The sequence below is a fragment of the Cataglyphis hispanica genome, chromosome 3, assembly GCF_021464435.1.
Source record: "Cataglyphis hispanica isolate Lineage 1 chromosome 3, ULB_Chis1_1.0, whole genome shotgun sequence".
In the NCBI taxonomy this organism is placed as follows: Eukaryota; Metazoa; Arthropoda; class Insecta; order Hymenoptera; family Formicidae; genus Cataglyphis; species Cataglyphis hispanica.
In genome coordinates, this window is record NC_065956.1 from 902,368 (window position 1) to 914,312 (window position 11,945).

The following is an 11,945-nucleotide window of genomic DNA, read 5'->3' on the forward strand; positions in this document are numbered from 1 at the left end:
TCATCCTTATAATCAGTATATTACATTTCAGAAAAATTTGAAGAAAGAATTATGCAGCTGTTGTCATGATTCTTTTGTTTTCACAACTAAAATATCACTTATAAACAATCTCATTTCTAACTTTTAGAATTGCCCTTACAAAATACTTTGAAAACAGATGCAAACAAAATATCGTTGTCTATTTGTGCATCGCATGAAAAAAAAAGCAATTTTAAGAAAAATTTATAATAATATTTAGATATTATATCTAATTATTTGATTACATATGTTTGATAATTGATGCACATATTTTTATATAATATTAATTATTTATCATAATGAACAATTTCTGTCGACTCTAAAATTATAGCAGAAATCTAACCTAATTCGCGGATAAATGCAAAAAGTCTAAAATAGATCTTATGAATATCTGAAAAAGACTTTATTTATCACATGTCATTTAAATGTCTCGCGTCACAATTTTTACATTGCTTAAACAAGTCGAAATATGATTTCAGAGGCATTATAGCGCTTTTGAATTTGGCGCGTTTTTCGCGGGCGACGAAACGTCACGTGATTCGGCGGTAGCATTACAGGCGGCGCTAGTAGCGTGAACGTGGCGCGACGCGCGCTGCGTCAGTATTCCGCGAGCTCCCATCGTGTTTTGTTCGTTTCTTGCTTCGCCCGGTCTCCATCTCGAGTCACCAGGGTGGGAGGGAATCGCCGCCTGTAGACGCGAGAAGCGACGAGAAACGCCACAGAGACAAAAGTGTCTTCTTCCTTCTTCGCCGCGAACGAATATTCCTCTCAGGATGGCGGACGACAACCACGAGAACGGCACCACCAACGGCGACGTGCCCGAGATCGAGCTGATCATCAAGGTGAGTGTGCCACGCGCGGTCGTGATAGATGGTTAGCGCGGAAGAGGAGGAGGGAGAGGGGAGGGGAAGACGCAGAAAAAAAAAGGAGGCAATCGTTCCGTGCGCGCTATGGGCGTGGAACCGTACCGATTCCTGTTCCTCGTTGCTTCTCCTGCAGGAAATTCTAAAAGAGAGAGGTCTTTCCTTTCCCAGCAGGATACCGCGACCGTGAAAATCGAGCGTTTCGCGAACGGCCGGCGCGGAAATAATCCGATGGTGACCGTTGACCGTTCCCCGTTTGATGTCCGATACGTCTCTGACGCTTGACTTTTGTTTCTATTCCACCCCACATTCGGTCCGTCAATCAATGCCGTCTACCCGTGCGTTCGATCCTTTATTGTTCCGAACGCCGACGCGTAATTACGAGAGAACCGGAATCATTCGCGAACGAACGACGGAGCGGTTGCACGCGGACAGTACGTGCGTACGTCGCTGCTTGCTCGCCTTTTCGCGAGCGAATCTCGGCCGATATATACGCGACGAATATAATACGCTCTTTCCGACGACTAAGATTCACTTTAGCCAACATGTGTCACGAGTCTCGTATGTAACGTTACATGAGATCGTCGAGACCGGTTTACAGTGGCTCAATTCAATTTCAGACGCCGCTAACCGTTGCCGCGAAATAAGAGTAGACATTTCGCATGTGTCTACGGTAAGAAGTTTGAAAAATCGTCGAGATTACCATCGACCCATTTACGTCGGATCTTGAATAAGTAGAACCTGCTGTCTCTGTGATACGCACCTTTACGCGATATACATTACATTCTAATAAAAATCAGAACATATAGATTCGCTGCCATAAGCAGATCACGCGAGAGCAGCGCGTCATACGTTACACATTTCTTTACGCATGGAGTCATCGAGGGCGCCGAGCCGTTCTCGCGCGCCGCTTCTTACCACTACACGTACTCTCTCTCTCTCTCTCTCTCTCTCTCTCTCTCTCTCTGTCATATTCATTGGCATATTCAGCGGGCATTACACGCGACAGATGGAACACGACGAAAAGACGGCCCGCCGTCGTTCGCCGTTTCCCTCGCGACGAGAAAAGCGACCGGTAGACAAGAAGTTGTCCCGCGCGCGACCTGGAAAGTGATCGCGACGGGAAAATGAAAGCTCCCTCCGCCCCCTCCCCTCCCCCCTCTCCCTTCCCTTATGACTGAACTAGCTTTTCCCGGGGCCCGCCTTAGAATCCGGACGGAGATCGCGACGTTGATCTGAAATTGTGATCGATCTACACGCGCGCAGCCGCGGTACAAATTCCATCTCTCTATCACGATTGTCAGAGCGCATTTCTATCTTATCGGGAGTAAATCGCGCGTTTTAGATCTTACCGGCAAGACCTCTATCGCGTGATTGTTGATCGTTGAAAAAATATAAAAAAAATTCCCCGCAATCCTCAATTGCATTTTCAATTGTCATATTTTAATTAGGAAGAACACCTTGTAGAATCGTGATTTTTCAATAACATCTTTTATTCAATTAAAAAAAAAAAGTGTCGAATTTAATTTAATCGAATAGTGTTATTGAAAAATCACGATTTTACGCGATGCCTCACATAATTAAAATATGACAAAAATGATATAATATTAAAATGATATATAAATTAGCATTTTAATATTACTTTTCAATATGATTCGAAATAATCCCTTTTTTTTTCGGCCTCGAAATAATAAAACAGGATAAGTCAATGGCAAAGTGTACACGTTATGATGTATCCTAAAAAAAAAAAAGTACGTTGTCGTAAACACGTTCGTTGATCTTACATGATATCATAATTTCGCGATATCGCCACATTACATTTTTATTTTGATTAGATAGCAGCATTGAGCTGTTGACGATTTATTATTCGTATTTTCGATCGATTTGATCGCGCTTCGATTTGATTCGATCGAGGGATGCGAGCTCGGCGCGAATTCTCGAAACTTTCTTTTCATCGAGTTTCCCGGGGGAATGACTCCTTATAAGCGGAAATGCGGACTGCACCTTTGACAAGTGACCATTAAAGAGCTTGCGATTAAACTTTCGCCGGAACGCGCGGATCGATCAGATTTCTTCCGAGGAAAATTAGTATTCTTAACGCGGTGGTAAACTGCAATTTCAACATGTATTTCATTGAATTATATGACTTTCTCGTAAAAGAAACATAGTGTTTCCAATTCGAAATTGCAGAGAATATATTTAAAAAAATTTTTTCTCTTTACTGAGGCAATATTTTCAAATATAATTTACATAATGATGCAAAATATTCAATATATTTGATAAATTAAGCGTAGCTTGAAAAATTTAATATTGATATTATTAATAATATTATATAATATTAATAATATTATATATATATTTATATATATTTATTTATATTTTTATTTATATATATTTATTTATATATATTTATTTATATTTATATTATTTATATATAAATATATATTTTATATATACAATAAAATGTACATAAATATATCTCTTATTTGCACATTAATATACAAAAAGAAATGAAAACAATCACATCGATTGTTGATTGAAAATAGAAGAATGCGAAATTAAAATGGAAGGAAAAAATTTATATAATAAGTTTGCTATCGCGAGAGAAGAGAAACATTTTTTGAGATAAAAAAATATATCGAAAAAGATTCAGTTTTGATTCCATATCGAATTTTGTTGAAATTTTGTTTGCTCTCTACTCATCGTTGTCGATTCTATTGTGAAGGCAAGACGATTGCCATATTGATACAACCTGTCCTCTCAAGTATGTCAATGAGAATTTTACGCGAAGGCCTTTCAGATAACTGACTTATCATCTCGATTGCAACGTTAGATAAATATTCAGGTAGTTCATGCAAACCGGATATTTGTTAAAAATGTGCTTTTAGCGCATGTCTTATGAGTAAACATGATAAAACACAGAAATTGATAATAAAATGATCAGCTTTCTTTAACGCGAGATATAAAATTACGATAAAATTAAAAATGTCGTAATTTATACGAAAATATAAATATAAATTCTTATTGTGTTTTATAATTAACTATAATAATCATAAGTATATAATTGTAATAATTTAATTTATTACAATGTATTTTTGCTGTTACTGAATTGGAGGATATCATAAAAGGATCGCCGACAACTTCCTTAAAATACATCGACCTGATATTTCGCTGTCTTCAAAATAACGTATTTCGGATCGCGAATATATATATAAATAAGCGCGAACATACAAATTAGTTAAAAACGCGCATCATATTTTCTTTGTAACGGAATATACCGTAAATATACGATTATTGAACGTTGACCGTTTAATTTATTCGATTAATGGGGTCAGACTGTACAGTCGACGTGCCGGCTATATACCGTTGTTGTAAATCAAAAGTACGATTGAATGACAGGTATATACATAGACGTAATTTTGTATTCGATCGTGGAAATCGTGCGCGCGGGAAGATTTAATGGTAAACCGACCGACCTTGCACTCTCGGGAAGCGATGCGAAGTCTCTCGAGTAAGTGTGTCAAACGGGACGAAACGTCGAGCGGCTACCACGAGGTCCTCCTCCGAGATTCTACCGTTAAACGATGGACTCCTTTACCTTCCGCTTTCCTCGCTCTTCTGGCTTTCCCCACTGACTTCCATATGACTTCGCTCCTCGGATCTTCTCTATGATATCTATGAATTCGAAAATTTATTTCAAAATAAAAATAAAAGAAAAATTAAAAATAAATAAAATTTAAAATAAATTTAAAATAATAAATTTTAATAATTAATAAATTAATAAATTTTAATAATTTAAATTATAATAATAAATTTAAAATAAAATTAAAAATAAAAGAATTGGGGAAATCGGGAAAAGGAAAAAAATTCATATAATAAGTTTGCTGTCGCGAGGAAAGAGAAATGTTTTTTAAGAAAAAAAAAAAAAGATTGAAAAAGAAAACAAAAATTATTATTATTTTTTTCTCTATATTCGTACATTAATTTCTTTTAAATTGTTTATCCTATTATAATTTAATTATTATGTTTTGACTATCCCCTTTTACGATGTTTCGCTAGAATTATTTTTCCGACCGCAGTTATTTGCAATAAAATAAAAGAATATCACATAACCACATATGCGGCGATCGATTAGACTTTAATCTCCTCTAAGGTCATTACAAGCGTGTCTAGGTGGAGGAGACACTAGTTCGCACAGTTGTTTCATAAATACGTAACACCGTCACTTCAACGAAGCATGGAGGAAAATGCGTGCACAAAAAGAACGCATAGGCGTAAAAAGAAAATGTCTGAAACGTCGCGTGACGCGAGATTGAAAGACATTGATGTTCACCGGGAAATCCAGTCTGAAAAACGTCGTTCCTATTAATAACCGCTTACGAGTGTAATATTTTTTCGCGAACGTGCTGATATTTTTTTCTCTTATTCATTGTTGATTTTATTCAAATAATGGTGGACGCGATGTGAAATTATGACCCTGGCCGCGTATATTCCCAAAAGTCACATTCGCACACGTACATATATCTGCCTATTTCTATACAGTGTACTATATATAATAGAATGGTAAGAATATTTTGTACATATACGAATGGAAATTTTATAAAAAAAAGGGAGAGAGAAGCGTCCATCTTTATATTATTTTATGAATTATTTATTTGAAAAATAGATAAAATTTTCAAAATTCAGTTTACGAGAGCACGTATAAACACAGCTGATTAATACAGACATTTTATCGGTGCAACGTATTTATTATATTTAATTATTAAACTTTAAAAAATACCTCTGCTAGTTTGAGATTAAAAATACATTATTTCTACTTGTAAGTCACAAAAGTCATTCGTCGGCAGTCTCGTTAAATTCGATCGATAGTTCGCTTTCAGATGGAAGATTTTCCAGGAATGGGTTTCTTCGACAAATGCCGCGGATACGCATTAATTTCTTCCAGGCATGTGGAACAAATAGCTCGCGATATATTACTATTAACGATGTCACCGATCACGCATACACCGCTCTTAGCCGATCTTCTATTTCCGCTCGATTTCTTTCTGCGGTCTTTTTTTCCGCCAGTACTCCGTCCGCGTAACGTTGCAATGTCGTAGTAACGCAACCGCACGCGCTCGCATAACAGACATTATAATTCTTCTGCTTCTCGCGCGCGCGCACGCACGCACATAACTTGGGATTCCTCGGCGAGGGTTCTTGTTTCCCCCCTAAGTCGCATATATCGCGCCCATAAAAATGCTGAATTCGATTAAACGTCGTATCTCCTGATGCGCCTTTAGTAAACCGCTTATGCAACTTTTCGAGGATCGGAATTCGCCTGCGTACGTATATGCGCGTGTGTCGTATCTATTTCACGCGAAATTAAGCCGAGCCGTTCAAATTAAATGAAATGGCCTAAATAAATTGTGTTGTACATTTTGGAGAGAGAACGAGAGAGGTATAGGGCGAGACTTCGATGAGATGCACATCCTGTATATTACATCAGGCTTAATAAGACTCTGACGTCATCTCATGGCTCCCATTCCGAATTGAATGGATATCGATGCATGTGATAGGCACACCTGACGTCGCATACGAATTTTCAAGCTTTCGTAATAGAGAAAGGAGGCGAAGAACGAGACTGGCGAGGTTGAAAAGAGATTGCAACGTTCGAAGAGATGAAAGATGTTCAGTGTCTTCGTGACATTTGATCCACCATGAGCGTTCTCCACACGTGACTCGCATCTTTGACACGAAATACCAAATGCATTGGATTTCCGCATATATCTTGAAAATATTATTAACTGTAAACTATCCCATATTTATTTGTGCTATCCACACTTTATTCTTATACAAGTTCAGTTTTGATAACACGGACGGGTTTTAATCGCAGATTACTTGCTCTTCGCTCTCTTTGTAATTTGAAAAATAAATGAGAAGATTGAATTAATTTTAAAGATAATTAAAATAACAACGTTGCGATACAGTCTCAGCTAAAATTAAAATTGATAAAGAATTAGTGTTAAAGATAATTAAAGTAACAACACATTGCAACATAATACCAGCTATAATTAAAATTGATAAATTGTTTAAAGCGCGAATTATTTTCCTTTTCCATTATCTTTGTCTTACATTGCACGCTTTATTCGGAATAAATGATTCATCATAAAGTCATCTTGCAGAATCGTATACGAAGGGGGAGGACTTCTTGGATATACTCCTCGAAATTCTTAACATAACCGCCGCGTGGAAAGTCAGCTTGATGATCAAATAGAGGCTTCACTCATTCTCATCGAATTATTATCCTATTTTATATTCTCGTACATTCCGGAAATAATAGCGCTTCGTCGACATTGCGTAATGATACTTTGGATATAGAGCACTAGTTCCGATATTATGTCGACTGACTTTGAAAGATGTTTTAACAGATGTCTAATAAATGTCTAAAGAATCATTCATAACATATCTATCAATTTAATGATAAGAGTATCTGAATTTATATGAGACAAATATAATTTAGAAGCATAAACCACAAAAAAATCTTGATAGATGCAATTTTTTATGACTTTAGAATAATTTTATTTCTAAATTTTAAACTGTGCTGTTGGATCCAGAAAAGGCTTGTTTTTGAATATACATAAGGTATTTATGTGATATGTGTATTATCTGAGATGTAAACTGCAAAAAAGCCATCTATAAAGATATTCGATAACTTTGATTTGTGCAATATATAACAGAGTCACTCACATTGACAGGATCCTCTCCGAGGGTCGTTTGCGCTAAAAAAAGCCTTGACTTTCTCACGTTGTGCAACGTCCGAAAACAGACACATGCGTCATCGCCGAGAAAGAATACAGTGATGCGTGCACACGAGGAACCAGCTGCATGACGCATATGAAACTGGAAAGTAAAACAAGGACATCATTGGTAGTAGTAAATGATAGTAGCAGCGGCGATGAACAAAGGCTATGATATCGCGATCTCTTCATTCCTCTAATGTATGCGGCTCATTAGATCCTGGAAGAGCGCTTGATTGTTAATGACGGATGAAAATAGAATCAGCATTCGACAGAGAGAGAGAGAGAGAGAGAGAGAGAGAGATAGTTGGCGAACTGCCGAGATTCGATTTGCTCGAATTACAGCAATACCGCGGGCAATCAGTAGGTCTGGCCTTACGAAGGAGAACGATTATGTTACACAATGTGTGGGTTGTTTAGTCGCTTGGGTGAAGGCTCAAAATCTCGGAATAATGATCAGAACAGAATGTCATAGCAAAAGATTCGTTCACACGATTGTCCATTAGATACGGTATTAAATACAGTATTTTATGTAACAATTCTCGCGCGTGATGATTAAAGGTTGAAAAGTATGAACGCGTGAAAAATGCACAATTGAATTAAATGCTAGAGAGAAATAAAACTCAATGATTAAAGCTAAAACAAAGGCGTCCATTGAAAAATCGAAAATTTTTTCGCGATATTAAAGTGGGAAATTATTTAAGGGCTGCTAGTTTAAAAAGTCTAAAAACATGCATTGCATGCAGCATTAAAAATATTTGGATTCGGAAATAACATGTCTGTGAAAAACTAAAAAAAAAAAATAAAATAAAATAAACAAAAAAAAACAGTGAAAATAAAGAGATATTTTGGATCGGCAGATTGCGTAAGATTTTTTGAATTAGCCGTGAGCACAGAGAGTTAGCATGCGTCAAAGAACGGAGTAAATAAACCGTGAAAAAACGAAGGCGGAGCTCTAGCAATCTTTGATATGTAGTCTCTCGATTTGGCCGATCGAGTGAGAGAAAATGTGGTAGGACTTGTCCGGGTTTGGCTAATGGCTGAGTTTACTCGTCGTGCGCGGACATAAAGATCCGCACATTTCGCCACGTCGTTGTTGAATACACGCACTAGTTGCGCGATGACGTCAGTCCCTTATCACTTGCAGATACAGACAGGATAATTGAATCTACGAGATACCGCGGAATTTACGTGCTAATTCATCAATAGTCACGAAAACATAGAGTAGTAAAATATTTTAGATTAAAAATATATGAACCTTAAACATATCTTTGGTCGAATATGATTTTATAGTGTAAAATATGTTTGGCATGTGAGGAAAAAAGGAAGAAGGAGGAATATATTTTTCTGATTTAAAATATATTTTTGACATATATACATATATGTGACATATATACATACATTTAGCGAAATTTGATTAAGTTCTTGTCCTGATTCTGAAATATATTCATCTAACATAGAAAATATGCTTTTAGGCATCGACGATCGATGGCCGTCGAAAGGGCGCCTGCCTCTTTTGTCAGGAATATTTTATGGATTTGTATCTTCTGGCGGAACTGAAGACGATTTCTCTGAAGGTGACCACCGTGGACATGCAAAAGCCGCCGCCCGATTTCCGCACCAATTTCCAGGCCACTCCGCCACCTATCTTGATCGACAATGGTGACGCAATATTGGAGAACGAGAAGATCGAACGACACATCATGAAGAATATTCCTGGCGGGCATAATCTGTTCATACAGGATAAGGAAGTGGCCACTCTCGTGGAAAACTTGTTTAGCGTAAATGTCAATTAATCAGAATCGAAAGTGAAATCGATCGAGAAATCAAACTTTTGAATTGTATTTCTCTTTTTCTGGCGGGGGACGAGAAATTACATATATCAATTAATTTCGTCGGTTACAGAAACTCAAGCTGTTGCTGTTGAACGCGAAGGACAAGGACAAGGATCCCAAGTCCTCATCGTTGATGGCACATTTACGTAAGATTGATGAACATCTGGGTCGCAAGGGCACGCGCTTCCTCACTGGCGATACTATGTGCTGCTTCGATTGCGAGCTGATGCCGCGACTGCAACATATCAGGGTCGCCGGCAAGTATTTTGCTGACTTCGAGATACCGGAGACTTTGGTGCACTTGTGGCGGTACATGCATCACATGTACAGGCTCGACGCTTTTCTACAGAGCTGTCCGGCCGATCAGGATATCATTAACCACTACAAACTGCAACAGGTGAGGCCTGCGGGTCGACCTCTAATTGCATACGAGCTGTCGGCTGAATTGAATAATTAGTACTCTTTGACAAATGCTTTTAATTTGTACCCTTGCTTTTCGCGATGATGTAATTATTACATTTGCTGTGCGCGGTAAACTACGATTTTTTCACATCCATCGATATAATTAAAACAAACTTTCGATAATCATTGCAGAGTATGAAAATGAAGAAACACGAGGAGTTGGAGACGCCGACCTTCACCACGAGTATCCCGATCGAGGTCAACGATGATTAGGCTGGACCTTCCTCGAGTCTGCGATCGCGTGACTTTGATTAGACATCGAGATCGAGACTTATAGCGAAACGGCGAATCATTGACAGAGTTTCAATGGCGCGCGCATTTTGTAATTTAATATTCATCATTAGTATCTCAAAAACTAACAGGAATTTTTCCATTGAAACTCGTGTCTTTCCAGCTGCTAACTTGTGTCGTCGCCGCATCATTGATCGATTCATATCTTTTTGCTAAGTAATCGTTGCTGGATCTAATCCCTTTTTCGGGATCAAGTCAAATGTAAACAGATTAGCTTTTTTACCGCAAACGACGCGACAACATATATAAGTGCATTAAGACTTTGAAAGTCTTAGTATCGATAGATTATCGATTTTCTTCATTTTTCTTCTTTCTTTTTTTCCCACTATGTATGGCATACATACATAGTTTTGACCTGAGTAGTATTAGCAAGATTTTATTTTGCTATTATTGATTCAAGGAGTAATTTGATTAGGAGAAGCTATCATGATTTTGCCATTTTCTAACGGCAGCAACCATGGAAATTAATACCAAGAAATGCAAAAGAAACGTATGCGTTCGAGGGAACTAAATTGGGTGCCATTATATTTTTGCAATTTTATTAAAATTTATCCCTTGAAATAATTATTCCAATCATTATTCCTAGGCATTATTCTTACGTAAAATAAAACGTAAGTAGAATTGGTAAGAGATATAGACAATATTTGAGAAATAAAATGTTGCAATAACGTTTCTGAGTTTGTGCGTATAACTATTGTTTTTATATGAATATGTTAGATTTTTCTTATCATCATCGCTATTTAAGCATGCAATCGAAACATTTGTGTTTAATGAAAAGGATACAGAGTTTAGAATCGTAAATTTTTTAAATCGCGGCTTTATTTTCTTGAACGCGCGATAAACACACATTATCGATATACGTAGAAGAAACAGAGTGTTTCGCTATATTTCTCGCGAGATATGTGATTCAGAGTGTGTACGTTTCTTCTGGATTCCGCAGTATATATAGGTATCTTGTTATATTCCCGTTTCATTGTTAGCACTTTTACTGATTTTTACAAACGAAGAACGAGTGTATATCGCGTAAGTGTAATTCCGACGTTTCTCGGGTCGAAAGCATTTAAAATAACGGCATCCAGGAGCATTGACTCTGCTTATTTCCGCACTAATACACAATTCATTGTTCCAGAAAACAGAAAACGAGCGATTTTATATTCGTAAGCAACTGTCTATTCCCGCATTAGTAATTCTATTATTATTATTATTACTATTATTATATATTACTATTGTATTATTAATTTTGGTTTATATATCCATAAAAATCAATATACCAGTGTTTACATTTAGCGCCTAATATCCCATCATTTATTATGACGTAAGTTAAGTTTTCATCTATAATATGTTATTTTTATGTGATATCTTGGCGTTAAATTTTTCTTGTTAAATATATGTGTGATATTAATGTTTTATATTTTGTGGCGATACAGATGGAGAATAATTAACCATATAGGATCTTTTTATTCAATTTTACTTAAGTAAGCATCGCGTTCTGAAAGATGAAAAATCGAAGACAAAAGTCAAAGTCAATAATATATATCAAATGTAAAATAAATTTAAAAAGCTCCAGAATTATTTCATCTTTGCAATTATGAAAGATTACAGAAAGACCAAGCATTATTTTGGTATAAGATATCGTTTAATTTTTGTGCGAATTTTTCATTTTTCGATAATCTTAATTTTGATTTAGTTTCATGATT

At 36.7% G+C, this 11,945-nt stretch overlaps 1 protein-coding gene across 1 annotated transcript; it reads left to right on the forward strand.

Moving 5' to 3' along the window:
- The first annotated feature begins 604 nt into the window (after positions 1-604).
- Positions 605-11,514, forward strand: LOC126848509 (chloride intracellular channel exc-4). The gene is made up of 4 exons (XM_050589505.1): positions 605-860; positions 9,136-9,441; positions 9,566-9,892; positions 10,090-11,514. The coding sequence occupies exons 1-4, from the start codon at positions 792-794 to the stop codon at positions 10,168-10,170; spliced, it is 783 nt and encodes a 260-aa protein (XP_050445462.1). The 5' UTR covers positions 605-791; the 3' UTR covers positions 10,171-11,514.
- Positions 11,515-11,945: the final 431 nt, after the last annotated feature.